General features: G+C 44.8%; 1 protein-coding gene across 3 annotated transcripts in view; it reads right to left on the bottom strand.

The window, feature by feature from the left end:
* PTPN2 (protein tyrosine phosphatase non-receptor type 2) overlaps window positions 1-21618 on the bottom strand; it is a 117934-nt gene that overhangs the window by 7071 nt on the left and 89245 nt on the right. For all 3 annotated transcript variants that reach the window (XM_056521517.1, XM_056521519.1, XM_056521516.1), the window contains 3 exons: window positions 20313-20474; window positions 9337-9503; window positions 8619-8720 (listed from right to left, as the gene is read on the bottom strand). In XM_056521517.1, the coding sequence (XP_056377492.1) occupies window positions 8619-8720; window positions 9337-9503; window positions 20313-20474 (431 nt within the window). The remainder of the gene's footprint in view (window positions 1-8618; window positions 8721-9336; window positions 9504-20312; window positions 20475-21618) is intronic.

Raw genomic sequence — 21618 nt, 5'->3', positions numbered from 1 at the left:
GTTCTGTCTACCGTGTAGTGTGAATAATGGTCTTTCAACTCTTCCCTGATGGCTTATGTTGGGGTAAAGAATGTTGGATTTCAACTGCCAAATCCTTTTCTTCTCTGGGAGAGAAGCTGTTGCCCCAGGAGTACAACAGTACCTTTATCCCCTTCTGTATTCAGAACATAATACTGCTCCTATAATCTTATCTCATATCTGATAAACACTTATATCTGATAAACTTCAGTGGCAGGAACATTTTTTTATAGGGGTATTCTGGGCAAAAAAATCTTATCCCCTATCCAAAGGGCCCCCCCGCCATCAGACATCTTATTCCCTATAAAATGTGTTTGCCCGGAATACCCCTTTAAGTGAAGACTAAGGACTTACAAAGAGTGTGTGCTGTGGTGATAAAGCAGAATGTTACTTGGACATTTTGTGATGTGCATAGGCCCTTAGACAAAGTTTTGACATTCTGTTGCAAATTCCTGTGCAGCAAAGTCCCAGTGTCTGTCAATGGGATTCTGCTGCACAATGCACAGGAGAATGCAGAGGAGCTTTCCATTGCTGAAGTTCTTACATCAAAAGAATGAACATGTTAGTTCTTTCAGCAGAAAACTATGTGGAATACATTAGTCTATGGGGTCCAGCAATACTTGCATGTTCCTAGCGATGACTGATTCAATTATCGAAGGCTGCCCTCAAAATCTTCACCTGGAGTTTCTCTGTGCATAGATCCTAAGGGTAATATAACCATCCAAATGTAAAGACAAGAAAAACACACTCGCCCATAGAGCTTCACTTGCAAGTGGTTTATTCGTCCTGCGTCTGGTATGAACAATGACTAGCTGTGGACACAGTCTCCCCGCAGTGCAGAGTGCAAAGCAGCGTCTCATCTGGACGACTGCGGCCGTTTCACACCAGACATCGTTTCCTCTGGCCCCTGGTGATGTCATCCCGCAGTAGGTACGTGTGTTTAAAAACAGTCTGTAACCATGGTGACTAGTAAACAGTGAGTTAACCCCATGTATACCAATAGATGTTTTATGTTAACTGTTAAAAAAAAACAGATGCCAACTAGCTAAAGGAAGACATTTAACTAATTTCTTTCATTCAGTCCAAGTGGACCCAGAGCATCGAGATTTATTATCCACTTGGCTTTTGAACAAAGTAATTATTTATGGTGAGCACCTCCTTTTTGGACATTTAACTTGTTCAATCCCTGCAAACTTTACATATTTGGGGTTATTGTGATGACAAGTTTCCATGTGTTTAATAAATCAGGAAGCCCCTACTTTTGTTTTCAGTGACCTGAGATGGTCTTTTAATCATTACGTTTTCTTTTGGTTTTCCCTATGTAAAAAAATCTGCAGGGACAGATGAGCGCATAAAGGACAAACGTAGTCTGGCATGTGATTGACTAATGTTATATGCTCCTAATCTGAAGGAGGATAGGGCCAGATTATGATCACAAATGGAACAGTTAGCACATCGATAGTTTCCAATCGGGTGCAGATTCTGTAACCAATTTTTACCTTCAGTTTCCATTTTCTGCTGAGAATAAATTTTCAACCGATTACCTAAGGTTTTGTTGCGACGGCATGAAATCATAGTTAGTTAGTATGGTTGAAAAAAGACATACGTCCATCAAGTCCAACCAGGGAATTGAAGTGAATGGTTTAAGAGGATAAGGGAAAGGGATATAGTTTTATAATTCTGCATAAGCATTAATGTTATTTTGTTCCAGGAATGTATCTAACCCCGTTTTAAAGCTGTTAATTGTTCCTGCTGTGACCAGTTCCTGAGGTAGACTGTTCCATAAATTCACAGTCCTCACGGTAAAGAAGGCGTGTCGCCCCTTTAGACTAAACCTTTATGGCACGGTTTTGTGCAATGTCAGTTAGCTGTGAATCTTGTTCAGTCATATACCAGTACTTATTTATTGTATTCCCGATAATGTCATTGAGGGGGGTATTATCAAACGAAAACACAAACCTTTGGGGCTTCTTTCGTTTGTTCTTCTTGGATATGTTATTAACTTTCGTCATGGCTTCATCGATAACCCACTGGGGGTATCCTCTCTCCAACAATTTCTTCAAGTAGTTTGCCTGTGCCAAGAAGGATTCTTGGCTATTATTAAAGCACTTTAAGTACACTAATTGACTGTATGGGATGCTCTTCATATGGAAGGGATGAAAACTCGCAAAATGAAGAGCATTCCAGGCAATATCCTTTCTGTAACCAGTTGTGATCAGCTGACCATCTATAATTGAAATTTTAATATCAAGAAATTCAAGGGAGCTACCCCCGAAAACCTGGTGAAAGTCATGTTCATATCATTTACAGAATTTAGGTATTCTACAAAATTGGAAAAAGTATCCTCTCTAACTTCCCAGATGACAAATAGGTAATCTACAGCGCAAAATCAAATTTATATTTTTGACATATGGGTTAGTGATGGAAAATATGTATCTTCTCTCTAGTACAGACAGAAACAGGTTGCTGTATGTACAAGAGATAGGCATACATATGGCTGTACCCCATTTCTGTCTGAACCAGGTATCTCACTATTGAAAGGCATTATTTAGCAAAATTACCATTAATGCTTCAGTTACGAAGTTGCTAATTTTTTGGGGTTTGTCTGTATTTGTCATTGAGGGATGCGGGTGTAGAGGCTTTTAAAATCAATTGATGCCAAAGAATAGGAACTCTGCCACTGGAAATAGTCAAGGGCTTGAATCAGGTCACCAGTGTCTCTGAGGTACGTGGGCATATGCTTCAGAAGGGGAGAAAACAGCCAGTCTAAATAGCTAGCTATCCCTTCCATATGAAGAGCATCCCATACAGTCAATGCGTGCTCTTAAAGCACATTAATAATAGCCAAGAATTCTTCTTGGCACAGGCAAACTACTTGAAGAAGAAGTTGTTGGAGAGAAGATACCCCCAGTGGGTTATGGACGAAGCAATGACGAAAGTTAATAACATATTGCATTGCGAATTGTTATATTCCAAGAAGAACAAATGAAAGAAGCCCCAAAAGGTTTGCGATTTCATTTGACAATGACATTATCAGGAATACAATAAATAAGTACTGGTATATGATTGCACAAAACTGTCCCATGATTTCATGCCGTCGCAACAAAACCTTAGGTAATCGGTTGAAAATGTATTCTCAGCAGAAAATGAAAACTGAAGGTAAAATTTGGTTACAGAATCTGCACCCGATTGGAAACTATCGATGTGCTAACTGTTCCATTTGTGATCATTATCTGGCCCTATCCTCCTTCAGATTAGGAGCATATAACAGTCAGACAATCACATGCCAGACTACATTTGTCCTTTATGCGCTCATCTGTCCCTGCAGATTTTTTATATAGGGAAAACCAAAAGAAAACTTAATGATTAAAAGAACATCTCAGATCACTGAAAACAAAAGTAGGGGCTTCCTGATTTATTAAACACATGGAAACTTGTCATCACAATAACCCCAAATATGTAAAGTTTGCTGGGATTGAACAAGTTAAATGTCCAAAAAGAGGAGGTGATCACCCTAAAGAATTACTTCGTTCAAAAGCCAAGTGGATAATAAATCTCGATGCTCTGGGTTCACTTGGACTGAATGAAAGAAATTAGTTAAAATTTCTTCCTTTAGCTAGTTGGTATCTGTGTTTGTTTTTAACAGTTCACATAAAACATCTATTGGTATACATGGGGATAACTCACTGTTTTCTAGTCACCATGGTTACAGACTGTTTTTAAACACGTACCTACTGCGGGATGACATCACCAGGGGCCAGAGGAAACGATGTCTGGTGTGAAACGGCCGCCGTCGTCCAGGTGAGACGTCCCTGCTGCTGCTGCGTTGCACTCTGCACTGCGGGGAGACTGTGTCCACAGCTAGTCATTGTTCATACCAGACGCAGGACGAATAAACCACTTGCAAGTGAAGCTCTATGGGAGAGTGCGTTTTTTTCTTCTTGTCTTTACATTTGGATGGTTATATTACCTACTACATTAACGCACCACCCAACTCCCAGCTATAATTGTGCATACAGAGCCACGCAGAAAGGTTTTGCCTAGGAGATGTGGGCAGTGTAGAGTGTGTTATTTCTATGTGAATACGACCCTAAAGGCTACGTTCACAGGTAAAAGGATACTGCTGCATATTTTGAGCAGCTGATTTTGTTACTCATTAACTTCAATGGGTAGCAAAATTAGCTGCAGAAAATATGCAGCAGATCCTGTACACGTGAACATATCATTAGGGTACATTCACACCTGCACATTTTGCTGCAGACTTAGCAGATTTTAGGAACGTACCCTAAATATGTATTTTCATTATGTAATATGAAAACAAACTAAAGTAACCTACAGTGGCGATATCTATTTGTTTTATAGTATAAAATCCAAAATAATATATGTTTTATAAAAAAAATATAGTTCTATGCAAACTGACAAACTAGGATGAAAAACTGTTCAGCATTCCTGGGAATAATGGGGGTTTATGGCATAAAAGGGTTAGGACCCTATGATCATGGTCATTTATGTATATACTACTGATACAACTATATATTAAATATGGTCATATCACATTGCTCTGACTTGACAGACAAGGTCCTTAGAACAAAAGGATCAGGCAGTTAAAATTCAACATGACCTATCCTTGTCTCTTAGGATTATAAGTTGCCACCAGAAGAGTCTGGTGTAAGGCGCACCTCCAAACTCCATTCAGAGCACATGAATGTTTGGCTGAGCAGAGGATGTGCGTGTATGGTGGGACCAGGATCTTGTGTATGACCACCTTCCCATGCCTGATCCTTCTTTCACTCATCATAAGTCATGACGCCCCATACACACGAAACTTCTGATCCCATTAAAATATGTGGTTTCACAAAATTTTCTTGCTGTTTTTATGCCTAAAACCTCCTGTGTTTCAGGTCTATAGATATTTGTTGGTTTGGTTTTTTGTTGGTTTTAATACATCCGCAACTCAGGGTATGTTCACATGTACAGGATCTGCTGCATATTTTGTGCAGCTGATTTTGCTACCCATTAAAGGGGTACTCCGGCGCTAGAACATCTTATCCCCTATCCAAAGGATAGGGGATAAGATGTGACTGCGGGAGTTCCACCGCTGGGGACCCCCTCAATCTGTCATTCAGCACCCACCTTTGCAATCTCTCTGCAGCACTAGAGGCTCAGAGTGTGCAGCGTGATGACCACGGGAACGGAGTATCGTGACGTCACAACTCTGCCCCCGCGGCCGTCACGCTGCACACTGAGCCTCCAGCACTGCGTAGCGTTCGCAAAGGTGGGTGCTGAATGACATATTGCGGCGGTCCCCCGCTATCAGACATCTGGAGTACCCCTTTAACTCCAATGGGTAGCAAGATCAGCTGCATTAAAAGAAAAGAAAAAAAAAAGGCAAAAAATCCTGTTCGTGTGAGCGTATCCTAAGGCAATGTTCACATGCCAGAATTTCTGCATGGAAATTCTGTATGTGTGTATAGCCTTATTAACTACAATGGAATTCCGCAGTCCGATTCACACTGCAGAATTTTCACAGTGGACATTCTGCAGCTAAAATTCTGCAAAATGTATTTATTATTTTTTTGTGTAATTCCGCTGTGAAAGCCCATTGAAGTCAATAGGACTTTATTTTCTCAGCTAAATGCGGTTATCGTGCGGAATTTGCACAGAAGTCATGCAAAATTTAAGTTAAAGTGGTAATCCGTTCCTAGACATCTTATTCCCTATCCAAAAGGATAGGAGAGATAAGATGTCTGATCGCAGGGGGTCCGGGGTCTGGGAACCCCTGGCAGAACCCCCCACCCAAATCGCCACCCAAGGCCCCCTGCGATTTCCATGCAGCACCTAACATTCTGAATATTATGTTCAGAACACTTGGAGCGGGCGGCAATGTCAAACCCCGTCCCCTTGTGACATCATGCCCCCTCCACTTTTGTCTATGGGAGGGGTCGTGATATAAATGGAGGAGGAGTGACATGATGTCATGACCATAACAACCCTCACCAAGCATTCTAAACATAAGTTTTCAGAATGCATGGTGCTACACAGAGATTGTGGGCGAGTCCCAGAGGCCAGACCCCCCACGATCAGACATCTTATCCTCTATCCTTTGATGAGAAATAAGATGTCTAGGGGCGGAGCACCCCTTTAAAGCAATGTATGAAAATCACTTTTTTCCGTGAACAGAGTATTCATGCAAAATTCTGCAAGAATTCCGCAACTGCATCTTTTTTGCGGAATTTCTGGCGTGTGCACATAGCCCAATTCTCATGTGGATTGGCTACATACCTGCAGTACATCCACAGCAGGAAACGCACATACCAGCCTCAGAATTCTGCTGACCTGATCCTCTACTAAATGCATGCTGGATTGAATCCCACAGGTGTGAACATTTCATCAGAACCTTCAGGGAAGTGTTTCCCAACCAGGGGGCCTCCAGCTGTGGCCAGACTACAACTTCCAGCATGCCCGGACAGTCTTTGGCTGTCTGGGCATGCTGGGAGTTGTAGTTTGGCCACAGCTGGAAGCACCCTGGTTTGGAAACACTGCTTTGGGATTGAACTTACCATGAACATCACCAGCTAACTACACTAAAGCTGTCACAAAACCATACAACGATCAATGTAAAAGGAAATATAAACCAAATGTAATTGTTTGGTTAGTCCAACAGGGGGCACACATTACTTATTGCTAGAAGCATTTTGTCATTAGGAGCTTTCTATGACCTCTATAGTAAACCATATGATCATAAGTACAGTATTGTGCTCTGTCCTTTAGGGTATTCCTAGATCGCAGGTCCTCCCACAAAGCAGTATGAAATAGGAATGAATCAATATTAACAGTTATTTTCCTTTTTGGTATGAACAACTAAAACAAAAAAACTTTGTAGGGGCAAGTGCAAAGAATGATCATCAATATAAAGAAAAAAAATTTCACACCGATCTGATATATTATAGGCAATTATCTATATGCTCAAAATATCTTTCGTGCGATAGGGAAGATGAGCAGCACGCGACTGAGAAAAGATTTACATATAATGAAAAACAAGTGCTCGTCTATGCCTACTGGATCGACAGAAAAATAATGTTGGTCCCTAGAATATTCATAAAACTCATGAAGTTAAACTATTCCCCTGCCCTTCCTCAAGCTTTTTTTTCTTCCTATTTTCTACACAAGTCTATTGTCTGTGAATGGATATTACATTTTTCGTACCACAAATCAAGCTGGATGACAGATTAAAGGAGTACTATCGTACAGGATAATTTATCCCTTATCCAAAGGATAGCAGATAAGGATTTTTTCATCACAGGGTGTCCGACTGATGGGACCCGCACGATCTTCTGCCCGGCGTCCCAGCTCTCCTCAGGAACAGAGCGTATAGATTCCCACACCAAGCGGTGGCCGACACACCCCCTCCATGCATCTCTATGGGAGAACCAGAGATTCCAGCATTCAGCTATCTCCAGTTCTCCCATAGAGATACACGGAGGGGGCGTGTCGGCCACCTCTTCGTGCGGGTGTTAACACCCTCCATTCCTGGGGAGAACCGGAGTGCTATGCAGGTGCTCCAGTGGTGTCCCAGGAAACGGACCTCCCGCTATCAGACACATCCCCTATAGCTTCAATAGGGGATAGATTGTCTACATGCTAGTTCTGCTTTAACTAGATATAGAGAACATAAAAAAAAATAAAAAATGATGAATAGACTCACTAACACGTGGTGCTCGTATGGAAGATCTCCTGTTATGTTTAACTGGTGAAAGGTTTAAGTATGAAAAAAAAAAAGATAGCTTTGTCTATCTTGAGACTGGATCCCTTGCATGAGGCTGTAAACAAAAAAAATCAAAAACAGGAAAAAACTTCTATGCAATCTAACTTGTAACAGTGATGACATAATACAACAGGAGTGGCCTGGATACCTCCAAAAAACTAAGTAGATTGGAACAAAATCCATAAAAATAAAATATACGAACAGAAAGAATATTGACAGCTAAGCTCCTCATTAAGCAGCAAGATGTGAGTGGTTAATCTAACATTATTATTATTATTATTATGCTTCTTATGGTGGAATGGGGAACTTCTGTATATTTTGTTAGCAAATGTCAACAGAGGGCCCTCTTCCACTGTATAAAAGATGGTACCACTTTATTAGACCGCACACATTTACAGATGTGATACCCTGAGTGGTCGGCAAAAGATCTACAATGTAATATCTGGTCAAACATCTTCACAATATTTGGTGTAATTATGTTAAACCAACATAACAGAAAATACATATAAATGTACCATTTTTATTACTTTAAAAATAGGAAAAAAATTTAAATAATATAGCAGCTTCAGTTTAGGAACTGGATGACCCCAAAATCTCCTGAGATGGCTTTAGAACCAGACACAGATTGTATCCTTTAAGCACTCACCATAGCTCAGGACTAATGTCGTCCCAATGACAGCACCCAGAAATTATTGTAGGGTGTCCATAGCCACCCTTTCCAGCACCATATTATGTGGACAGTCAAAGAGAATAAAAATTCCAACAGACATAAGCTCCCGTTAATAGGACTGAAGCCAACCCAACTGGAATGAGATAAGGTTTCCAGAATAACCACCTTTTTCTTTTGTGTTCCGCTTCATGCATCTTTTGCTTCATCTTCTGCACTTTATGTGCAGTGTTTGCTTTCCTAACATCCCGGGCACGCCTCTTAAGTGAACTGAAATGTAAAAAAAAAAGATACTCGGGTTACAGTAAAGTGAGATCTATCAATAAAGTTTGCATAGTTTACTAACAAAGTCCACATTTACTGAACTACTGAATCTAAATTAAGTTCTTGTTTCACAAGGTTAACAATAATTTGACAAGAACACTAAAACACAGATTTTACGTGCATTAACTAGATGGCATAGCCAGCTAAGCATTAAAGAAAATTAAAGAAACACTAATCTAGTAAAATAAAGGACTAAAGGACTCAGAATGGGGTCATGCCCATAATCCCTGCGTCCTTAAGGGGTTAAGCACTTACTACAGTATTTAAAAACAGGCTTTTTAAATCGTACAACCCAACACAGCCAAAATACCACAATTACAGGAGGCAATAACTACCACTCTAAGCGCTGTGCACCCAACATATGAGACTATCATAAGATGTTTGGTTAAAATATAAGGAAAGTAACTTTTTGAAAACTGTAAGGAAGAAACCTGGCTTCTGAAAAAATATATATCACTTTTTTTTATCTAAAATAATACGAGAGAAAGTTACAAGATCACCTGAGGAATAGTATTCTGAGACCAACTTCCCTACTAAGAAAATGTCTTGATTCATTGTTTACCTTGGTGTATCTCCATCAGCCAGTTGTGGTATATTGAACAATTCCGAATTCATCTCACTTTGCTCTTGTCCTCCTGTAGACAGCCTGTTACCATTGTAAATATCCTCAGTCTTTTTGTTATCTGTTTTCATAGAATGTTGTTCTCTGGAAAGTCCTTTACATGAATTCTGAAGGTTAAGTTAAAAGGCAAAAAAGTAAAAAAAAAAATGCAGAGATAGCGTTCTTTGTTTTATTTCACAGAACAAGCATTTCACAAGACATTTATTCCTTTTTACAGTTTGACGATTCTCGTCAACCTAAGACACTTTGTCAAGGATTCAGAAAACACTGTAGACGCAAGATCCTTGCAGCACTATTTTGAAAGTGTCTGCGTTAATGAAAAATTTCTCAGCAGTCAGGATTGGCTTATTTAACACCTTAAGGACCAATACATGTAAACCTGTATGCCCCTGAAAGATCAGGCCTGTTTCTTCAAACCGGGGATGTCTGACTTTATTAGAGAATAACTCTGGTAACGATTTGCCAATCACAATAATTCTGACATGTACATAGTAAGCAGATATCATTTGTATTTTTTTTTTTTTACAATGCAAAAAATCATGAAATAAAAATATTTTTTTTTGCTATTTTAACACTAATAGGTTGCATATATTTACACTTTGACTAAATAGTTTATGAAACTTATACTTTCAGATGTCTACTTTATTTTGAAAGCATTTCTTTTGTTTTTTAATTAACATTTTAAATTAATCAGAAGCCTATCAATTTAACTTGAAATGTAGAAAATTTGAAAAGTAATTTTTTTTTTATGTGCTATTCAAGGATTGCAGAAAATTGAAGGTGGCAGAACCCCCCCCCCCCCCCACAAATGACCCCTTTTTAAAAACTAAACCCCTCAAGATCTCAAGATATTCGCTAGGGATAGTGAGTATTTTAACACCATATAGTTTTTTGGCAGGAATTATTACAAAGTCAGTGTTAAAAATTATAAGTTTGCTTTTTTTCACAAATGCATCATTTGTGGGACATATTTTTTGTACATCACTTCTGATATTGAAAGAAATGCACTCTATATTTTATTGAGCTTCTCGGCCCGTGTTTGGAAATACGCCCGATTAGGCCATATTTGGTTCCTTGGCCACGTGGTAGGACCCAGAAGGAGAGGAGCACCATTTGGCTTTCAGGGCATCGTTTTAGGCCAAATGGATTATAGGTGCAGCCATGCATGCAAAGGGTTTTAGCTGCTGCCAGAACCATACAGAACCCTCACAAGTGACCCTATTTTGGAAACTACACCCCCAAAAGTATGCACCTAGACCAAAAGTGAGTACTTTGAGTCCTTTTTGTGTGGCTGGAATGGTTACAAAGTCAGTGGAAAAATGTAAAAAGATTTTGTAGACTTACCGTAAAATCTCTCTCTCGAAGGATCCATTGGGGGACACAGACTCTGGGTATATGCTGCTGTCTCTAGGAGGTTGACACTATGGTAACCAAAAAGTCAGCTCCTCCCAGCAGGATATACCCGCCTCCAGGCCACTGAGCAATTCAGTTTAGTCTCAGAGCAATAGGAGACGACCGACAGGTCAAAGGAAAAAAACCATGAACTGTCCGAGAACCCGAAGAAACAATAACTGAACACTCCCTCGGACAGATAACGAAAAGGAACCCCAGAAAAAGGGGCGGGAGCTGTGTCCCCCAATGGATCCTTCGAGAAAGATTTTACGGCAAGTCTAAAAAAAAATCTCCTTTTCTCTATCGGCTCCATTGGGGGACACAGACTCTGGGACATACCAAAGCAGTCCCTTGGGTGGGCAGGGAATAAAAAAAAAAAAAAAAAAAAAAAAAAAAAAAAAAAAGGTCAGGCAGTCGGCTGTACCACCGCCACCTGCAACACCTTACGGTCCAGACTAGCATCAGCCGATGCGAAGGTATGAACCGGATAGAATTTTGAAAAAAAGTGTGTAAAGACGACCAAGTGGCCGCTTTACAGATCTGCGAGGCAGAAGCCTTGTTTCGGAGAGCCCAGGATGCTCCCACAGAGCGGGTGGAATGAGCCAGAACCCTGAAAGGTGGGGTCCTCCCCTTGCAACGGTAAGCTTCCGAAATAGTAAATCGGATCCACCGAGAAATGGTGGCCTTAGAAGCAGGCTGTCCCTTCCGACGACAAGGGGGAGAAGGGGACCGGTAAGGAGGGGCTGCATGTGCCACTCCTTGGAGGAAGGTCCGGACATGAGAATTGGAAGCCAGAGGATGCTGAAAAAGAATAGAAAAGGCAGAAACCTGACCCTTAAGTGAACTAAGAGCCAGCCCTAGTTCCAACCCCGACTGTAAAAAGGAAAGGAGACGGGGCACGGAAAAGGTAACTGGAGAAAAAGATTGAGCTTCGCACCAACGAAAGTAAGACCACCAGGTACGGTGGTAAATTTTCGCAGAGGAGGGCTTGCAAGCCCTAAGCATGGTGCGAATTACCTGGGAAGAGAAGCCGCGGACCCTTAGAAATGCGGTCTCAACCGCCACGCCGTCAAATGCAGCGACTAAATTGGGGTGGCAAAGGGGACCCTATGACAGTAGGTCTGGACGAAGAGGAAGGCGGAACGGAACATCGTCCAGAAGCCAGACCACGTCAGCGTACCATGCCCTTCGAGGCCAGTCTGGAGCCACCAGAATGGTGGGAACTCCTTCCGCCTTGAGCTTCCTCAGAACCCTGGGAAGGAGAGGGAAAGGAGGGAACAAGTAGGGCAGGACAAAGCCCGACCACGAAATTACTAAAGCATCCGCGGCTAGAGCCAGGGGGTCCCTTGTCTTTGACACAAACTTCGGAACTTTCCGGTTGTGTTGAGACGCAAAGAGATCCACGCTCTGGGTCCCCCAGAGGATGCAGACCTGCGCGAACACCTTCGGAAGAAGAGACCTCTCTCCGGGTCGGCTGAGGACCGACTGAGGAAATCCGCTACCCAATTGAGAACTCCCAGAATGTGAATCGCCGAAATGGCTTGAACCACTCCTTCCGCCCAGAGAAGGATCTTTGACACCTCGGACATGGCCGCTGAGCTGCGAGTGCCGCCCTGCCGATTGATGTATGCCACGGCATTGTCCGACTGGACAGGGTGACCCAGAAGCAGGGAATCCCAATGCTTCAGACACAGATCTATCACCCTCCGTTCCAGAACGTTTATGGAAAGAAGGGCTACTTGGGGAGGCCAGGGGCCCTGAACCGTCTGATTCCTGAAAACACCCCCCCCCCCCCCCAGCCCGACAGGCTGGCATCCGTCGTGACCACCTGCCAGTGGAGGGGGAGGAACGAATTCTCCTGAAGAAGAAGAGGGGAGCAGAGCCACCAGTGCAGAGACCGCCGAGTCTGGAGAAAAGAAGAATCCTGCGATCGAGAGAGAGGGGACCTGTCCCATCGTGCAAGAATCGCCAGCTGAAGAGGACGGTAATGAAACTGGGCAACGGGTACGGCCTTCATGGCTGCCACCATCCGACCTAGGACTTCCATGCAAGTACGGGTGGAAACCGGGGATGGTGTCCGGAGGGAGCGGACTCCCGACAAGAGGGCCAGACGTTTGTCCGGCAGAAGGAGAATCCGAGACAGAGTTGAACTGAAGCCCCAAGACGACCAGAGACTGGGTGGGGCAGAGAACCGACTTGTCTCAGTTGACCATCCACCCGAAGCGACATAAGGTCTGAAGAGTGAGGCTCACATTCTCCAGAGCCTGGGCTCTGGTGGGGGATTTGATGAGAAGGTCGTCCAAGTAGGGTATCACTGAGACCCCTCTTGACCGTAACAGAGCTACCACAGGCGCCAGAATCTTGGTAAAGACTCGTGGCTCTGTGGCCAGACCGAAGGGTGAGCCACAAATTGATAATGACCTTCCGGAACCACAAAGCGGAGGTACCGCTGGTGTCCGGGAAAAACTGGAATGTGAAGGTAGGCATCCTTGATGTCCACGGAGGAAAGAAACTCCCCTTGATCCATAGATGCCACCACTGAACGGAGAGATTCCATTCGGAAATGGCGGATCAGAAGATGTTGGTTGAGACGTTTGAGATCCAGGATTGGCCGCACAGAACCATTTTTCTTGGGGACCACGAAAAGATTGGAATAAAAAACCCGAAAGCGTTCCCTTGAAGGAACTGGGACAATGACACCCTGGACGAAGAAGGGACTGAAGAGCCTCCCGAAATTCCCTCGCAAGCGAGAGAGACCGGGGAGGGAGGCAAATTCTATCCGGCATCCGGTGGATACCACGTCCCTGACCCAGGAGTCCTGAATGTGCGTGGCCCAACGTCTCGAAAAAGCAAGAGGCGACCTCCCACCCGAGAAAAAGCTGCGGGTGGGGGCGTCCCTTCATGCAGTGGGTTTGCGGTTGCCCGATTTGGCCGCAAAACGGTCGGGACGGTTGATGTCCGACTTCCACGAGGGACGCGCCTTGAAAAAAAGGACCTTGTCCCGTGGAGGCGCCTAGCTGGACCCTTTAGAAGGGCCAGACGTCCGAAAGGACCGAAAGGAAGAAGACTTCCTGCGGAAGGAAGTGCTAGACTTGTTTTGAGGTAATAAAGAGCTCTTGCCCCCCGTCACCTCAGAGATAATCTCATCCAGGCGCTTGCCAAAAAGTCGGGAATCAGTAAAAGGAATCTTGGTGAGAGACTTCTTAGATGCAGCATCCGCGTTCAAAGTTTTAAGCCAAATGGAAGGACTGAGGGCCACTAGATTACCGGTGGCAAAGGCAGCGCAGCAAGCTGAGTGCATGGAAGCAGAACACAGGAAAGCTCTAGCTTTGGAACATTGGAGGGCCAGAGCAGACAGTTCTTCCAGGGGAGAACCTGAAAGAATGCCCTGACGGAGTGGGGAATGCCAAACCGAGAGGGCCTTTGGCACCCAGGTGGAGGCGAGGCAGGAAGCAGGGGAAGAACCCGCTGCTTCAAAGGCATACTTCGCTAACAACTCAACCTTTTTGTCTGCAGGATCCTTGAAGGCAGCTGCATCCGCCAGCGGCAAAGTAGTAGCTTTAGAGAGGCGGGAAACAGGAGGATCCACTGACGGAGAGGAAGTCACTTTGGAGACAAGGTCCTTAGCGCAAGGATATCGCGCTTGGACTTTCTTCAGTCCCTGAAACTTCTTCGCAGGGTGCTTCCAGGCAGATTGTAGAATGGCCTCAAATTCAGCGTGAGAGCTGAACACCTTGGGTGCCGGTCGGGCACGATGAAAGGATACTTCTGGAGCTGCGTCCGAAGTTCCTGGGTCCTCTAGGTTAAAGGTGTCTCTAATGGCCATAACCAATGAGTTCACCAACGAATCGGATGCCGAATCGGAACCCTCGGCCGCTAGCTCTCCAGGAGAGTGCGAACGAGTGGAGGGGACCCTGGAAGAGGGAGACTCCGACCTGGTATGTCCGCTGGAAGAGTGACGGGCGAGACCTGCGAGAGGAACGCCCGTGTCTACCAGAAGACTCGGGGGACGAGTCAGAGGAGACACCCCTATTACACTTAAGCGAAGCGTAGGGAGAAGGGGAACGGAATCTTCTAGAGGGCCGGTGAAGGGTAGACCTCTCCAAGGCAGTCACCACAGAACGGGAGACCTGTGCTTAGTCGGATATAGACTGGGAGAGGGAGGAAACCCAGGCTGGAGGGGCGGCCGAACCCACCGGGTCTGAGGGGGCACCTGGGTTAGAAATAGCAGAGGGGTCTGGGGGAGCAGTTGAGAAGGCAGAACAAGTGGGTTTAGCAGAACCTGGCATTTTTGCAGAGCAGTTTGAACAGTCTCACCCAAGTCTGTGTCCCAAGGCAGCTGGTGTGAGGAGAACTCCGCACCGTGCTGAGGGAAGAGAGAAGAGACGCCGGCCAATAGGAGGAAGAGGCTGGGTCAGGGCAAGGAGCTCTGTGATTGGCCCCTGCACGGCCCCAGCATGCGCACCGCGCTAATTGGTGGGCATTTTGCGCTACCGAGGCGCTTATGCGGCCAGGTGGGCGGAGCTAACATCCGAAGGATACCGCGGGACTCACTCTGTAATGGAGCCCGCTCCGAACCCCGAGCGCACACGCCGCCTGCAGCGAGTTCTGTGCGCACGGGGACGGAGCTGGCGAAGTGCCGTCGGCAGCCGAAAGTGAAAGTAAAAAGTGCACCCGCCCGCATGGAGAAGCCTGAGGCGCGTGTACTATAAAACAGACACACACACACTTAATAAAAGTGCCCCCTTACTACACACACACTTAATAAAGGCACCCTTATTGTGCTTGTACTGTAGCCACTGCTCCCCCAATAATAAAAAACAATCCCCCTGCAGGGAAATAAGATAACTCAGGCCAGCCCCAGCTTCAGCAGGATAGGGCCAAAAACAGAGGGTCTCCAGCTGTTGCAAGACCTAGGGAGAAAAGATACTCACCTCATGCTGAAGAACTTACCTAAAGAAGTCTTCAGACTGTAGTCTTCAGTCAGCCTTTTCACCTGCGGCAAGCCAAGCTCATAGCGAGGCGAACAGGGAGGTAGGGGGATCCGGACCCATGAGGTACAACCCCAAGCGCTGACCGTTGGCGAGAGGGGGTTAAAAGTACATCCAAGATGCCTGCCACATCTCGCAATGGGGAAAAAGTGAAAATTACGTTCCTGAGTCCCCACCTGAAAACAGAAATAAAAAGGAATTAAGAACTAACATTCCCTAAACCTAAGAAAAAAATAAAATAAAAAATATGAGACTTGGTCTTGAGAAAACCAGACCATGTCCACCTCCTTAAGACACTAAGCAAAAACTGAATTGCTCAGTGGCCTGGAGGCGGGTATATCCTGCTGGAAGGAGACGACTTTTTGGTTACCATAGTGTCAACCTCCTAGAGGCAGCAGCATATACCCAGAGTCTGTGTCCCCCAATGGAGCCGATAGAGAATTATTATTTTTTTTTTTTAACAAATGCATCATTTGTGGGACATATTTTTTGTACATTGCATCTGACAAGTAGAAAATGTGCCCCGTATTTTATTGCGCTGTTTGTCCCGTGTTGGGTAATACCCCCACTGGTTGCATGGCCACATGGTGGGACCCAAAAGGAGAGAACCATTTGGCTTTCAGGATATCATTATACAAATTATAGGCCACACTTCATCTTGCAAAGCATTATAGCTGTCAGAACAATACTGCCCCCCCAGTAGCGACCCCATTTTCAAAACTACGCCTCCTAAAAGTATTCACCTAGGGCAAAAGTGAGTAAGTTGAGCCCTTATTGTGTGGCTAGAATTATTTCAAATTCAGTGTAAAAAATTCTTGCTTTTTTTTCCCCCCCACAGATTCTTAATTTGTGGGACATCATTTTAGTAAGTCGCTTTTGAAATGGAGGAAATGTGCCCCATATTTTATCACGCTGTTTGTCCCGGGCTGGGCAGTAGCCCCACCTAGGTCATATCTGGTTGCCTGACCACCTGGTAGGACTTTGGTTTTAAGGGCATCATTATATGAATTATAGACCCCACCACATGCCTGCAAAGGATCAGCGCTGTCAGAATACCGCACCCCTACAAGTGTATTGGCTGGACCAGGGACTGCTCTGATCGTTCCTTGGTCGGCTAAAAGTGACGTGCGGCTGTCTGTGACAGTTGAAGGAAAAAACTGTCACATGTTTGCTCCAGCACCAACCACAGGTACTGATTGATAGTGCGGGAGACGCTGATTCCCATGATCCATACGGCCTTTCATCCTAGTTTTATTTTATCTGGAAACGTGGCTGTAACTGGCATGGGCGGAGTTTCTATAGCCTAACTGGCACTGACGTCAGCACCACCCGTCCCCCTTCCCTCCAGCTCTCTCTTCGCCGCTACAAACTGGTCTTCACTGCGCATGTGCCGCTTCCTGACATGCAAAGTGAAGTCCAGTTACAAGCGGCAAAGAGAGGGAGAGCTGGAGAGAGGGGGGATGAATATTCATAAGCAGGCGGCACTGCCAAACCTGCCAGACGGATCCGGCCAAGGCAGGGATCATAGGAATCAGCGTCTCCCGCACTATCCATCATTACCTGTGGTTAGTGCGGGAGCAAACATTTGACAGTTTTCCTTTAAAGTTCCTGATGGATATATCCTTCATGTTGTGGGAATAAGCACCCATTCATGGCTAATATTACATTTCTGCAGTATAGGTGTCCGTTGTCATGTTAAAAAAAAAAGGGTTGCCAATGTATATTGTAGCAGTCTCATTCAGAAATGAATGGAGCTGCTAAAGTATACATCAGCAACACTTTTTTTTTGACAAGATGCTGACGGATACCTCTAATATACTGCTGAAATGCAGTATGAACGGGATGCAGTGTAGGGTCACAGGGGGACATGTATCAAAGATTTTACCCCTGTTTTGTGTGTATTTTTTGCTTTTGCGCAAGCCCTTATTTTGCACACGTTTTGGTAGAGCATGTCCTCCAGATGTGGCTGAATCAGGGTACCTTGGAGTGACATCTATAGTACGCATGGATTTATTAACGGTGTACTTTTCCTTTACAACAAAAATTTTACCGCAAGAGCTAGTTTTTTTGCACAAATATAAGCCATCTTGGACTTAACGTAGCAAGATGCTCTAAATCATCCGATTCTATATTCCAAAGAGTGGATTGAGGAGATTACTATATTTACCCGCAATTTATGAAGCTCATTGCACTTTATTGATAAATTTTGCGCTTCTGCACATAATTTAGAATTCGGGAAAAGGGGTAAAATGCTTCTACCATACACAAATAATGATACATGTCCCCCACAGAGTGCATCCGCAGCATATTTCACACTGCGAATGCCCCCGCCAGTCACAAGGCGAGATCACTGCTGCGGCTGGGTAGTTCAGTGTGTCCACTCATCACTGCCAGTGGGAAATCCTGCGGGGTGCTGCAGGGAAGACAGAGGGAGCTCCCTCCCTCTGTCAAAACACTTACAGCCCACGGTCACTTTCTGCCACGATCTTGTGGGTGCACTGGGCAGCACCCACAAGAACCATGGTTGTGTATACTCATCCTGGTGCGGGAACGTGCATCCTGCCTGGACGTATATACATGTCCATGGTCATTAAGGTGTTAAGGGAAGCTCGGCAAAGTCATAAATATGAAAACAAATGCAGAAGTGTATAAGGATAAGAGTTGTTGTAAATTTTTATCTAAAGCCAATTTTCTTGTGGCATTTACATTTTAGTCATTGAGATTCTCGAAGAGAGAAATGGATAGACACAGTACAACCTGTGTCATCTGAGATTCAAGTTATAGGGGATAAGATGCCTGAACGCGAGAGTCCCCCGTGATCTTGCACGCGGCACCCCATTTGTAATCAGTCCCCGGAGTGTGTTCGCTCCGGGTCTGATTACCGGCAACCACAGGGCCGACGGCGTGTGACGTCACGCCTCCGCCCCTCAATGCAAGTCTATGGGAGGGGGCGTGACAGCTATCACGCCCCTCCCGTAGACTTGCATTGAGGGGCGGAGCGTGACGTCACACGCCGTCGGCCCTGTGGTCGCCGGTAATCAGACCCGGAGCGAAAAACGCTCCAAGGAATGATCACAAACGGGGTTCCGCGTGCAAGATCACGAGGGCCCCCAGCGGCGGGACTCCCGCGGTCAGGCATCTTATCCCCTATTTGGATAGGGGATAAGATGTCTAAGCACCGGAGTACCCCTTTAAATATTCATATCCTCAAGATACAAACCATTGCATTTAATGGATTGGTTTGACAAGGTCTATTTCTTGCCTAAACAAGCAAGCACCAATAAATGTTCTCCATGTTTAAAAAAGTTCATGTTTCTTTGTGAAGCAGCTTCCTAAAGAAAAAAGCAATACTGACCACATCGATTAGTGTAAAAATAACTACCTGTAACTGGACCTGTTTCTCTCAGTTTCTATCTGTCATATAATGCAGCTGTGCAATCACTTCTTCCAGAGTGGGCAACAAGGGTTTCAGCTTTTTCTTTTGTCCTTTTAATTATTCATCTTTTAGCTACCAGAAAAGATGCATGTTTTTGCCTAATGAAGATAGTGCAAGTATGTTCAAGGGAGCTTTTATATGCTATATCACTTCTCCTAGGGTCTTAAGATTAAACCTGATTGTATAGAGGCATGTCCGGATTGTAACTTATTATAGGCTGATTTATGACATGGTTTAGTTACTTGCCCTAGCACCAAGGAATTTTGGACACAACTGTAATTTAGTGGAGCTTAAACTTGGACTCAGGCTTCAGAATTATACACAATTGATCTTGGTGCATGTACCTCCTGATGATCACTCACTCATCACACTCATTTTGGTGGCAAAGGAGCATCTTCTAGCTAAATGGTTGGTTCCTGCAATGCCTACGGCGACAGAAGTGCTTCATTAGTTTAAGAAATACAAGCCTCTTGACAACCTGGAGGTGTCTTGCATCAAAGAATTCTTCAAGAAATGGAAGACATTTATAACTGCCTTTCTAAGTGACTGAAATATTATCTATTACGCCTCCATTTAGGGGTACCTTTAGGTATTTAATGAGGGTTTTATCTGGGTAACTGAGCAGGGTATGGTTTCCTAAAACTTCTTTTAAGGAATAATATAAATCCTGTCTTACACTAATTTCACTCTTAATGATTGGTGGCTTATGCTTTGTGGCTGTCCAATTTTTTTATATCTCCTTTTCTAATCCACCTGTGACTTTATCCATCATGCTCCTGTTTAAATCTGTCTAACTTTATATCCAAGGGATTAGCCCCTCGCACTTACTAAAAAAAGATCAGAAAGAGATCACTTCAGCAGTACTATGTACATGAAAAGAGATATAAAGGTGGAGGGCAAAGCTGCCTGGAGGAATCAGATAGGAGATAATGTAATCCTGTAGATCAGGAAGTCAGTCACACAGGAGATACCAATTCCTGTTACATACGAAAGGTTTGGTTTTCTGGTGGCACATCTGTAACAATTGTTAAAATAATTCCTGCCTGTTGCTAAGTTTAACGTTAACCATGAGGGAATAATGTACACAGTACACTAACCTGTACACCCGAGCTTCCCATAATAGACTTTGTTCCCTCAATAACAGCCATGTATGAGAATCTTAGTTGACCCGGGGTCTGTATTAGGCCCATTCTGTAGCGCCTCATGTCTAACAACACTTTTTTAATATCCACAGTAGAAGGATCCTTTCGTTTCTCAATCTAATAGGAAAGATAAAAACAGTGATAAGATATCAGACAAAGGTTTTGGTAATTTTCATCAGAAATAGCCCCTATAGAAAACATCAGCGTGTCAGAGGGATTTTGCTACTAGTTACTTACACAAATTAAATCTTTACACGAATAATGACATTTACAGCACCCCAAGTGAACGTGTCTCAATACTATCCTGACCATAAACAATATACCGCATTTATCGGCGTATAACACGCACTTTTAAAACTTACATTTAAAGGGTAGCTCCCACCATCCTATTTTTTTTTTTTGCTAGCCCGTTAACCCCCCCCCCTCCCCCGCTACGGCACTAGCCTGTTCCCTCCTCCCCCCCCACCCCGCATACCCCGTTCCCTCATTACACTTGCAGTTACTGCAGAGTCCGGCAGCGGGCGTGCAGGGACAGCGGCGGCGGCGATGTGCGGGAGGAGTGGCCTCCCAGCCAGTGGCCGGGGAGCCAATGCGCTCGCTCCCGCCTGTCTGATTGACAGGCTGTGGTCAGTGAAGCAGATGAGTGACGTCCTCTCCTGGCTTCTCTGCGCGGCATCAGTGACGTCACTTTTCATTTCCTGCAGTCGCCACACTCTGAACGCTGACCTGCGGTGGCTGCAGGAAATGAAAAGTGACGTCACTGATGCCGCGCAGAGAAGCCGGGAGAGGACATCACTCATCATCTTCAATGACCACAGCCCGGTGGGGGGGATGATGAGACATGGTGGTGGGAGGGGGGTGATGAGACATGGTGGTGGGGGGGGGGGATGAGGAGACATGGTGGTGGGGGGGGGATATGATGAGACATGGTGGTGGGGGGGGATATGATGAGACATGGTGGTGGGGGGGGATATATGATGAGACATGGTGGTGGGGGGATATATGATGAGACTTGGTGGGGGGGGGATATATGATGAGACATGGGGGGATGATGAGACATGGGGGGATGATGAGACATGGGGGGATGATGAGACATGGGGGGATGATGAGACATGGGGGGATGATGAGACATGGGGGGATGATGAGACATGGGGGGATGATGAGACATGGGGGGATGATGAGACATGGGGGGATGATGAGACATGGGGGGATGATGAGACATGGGGGGATGATGAGACATGGGGGGATGATGAGACATGGG

Source organism: Hyla sarda, chromosome 5 (assembly GCF_029499605.1).
Source record: "Hyla sarda isolate aHylSar1 chromosome 5, aHylSar1.hap1, whole genome shotgun sequence".
Classification (NCBI taxonomy): domain Eukaryota; kingdom Metazoa; phylum Chordata; class Amphibia; order Anura; family Hylidae; genus Hyla; species Hyla sarda.
This window is presented reverse-complemented; position numbering and strand designations above follow the sequence as displayed.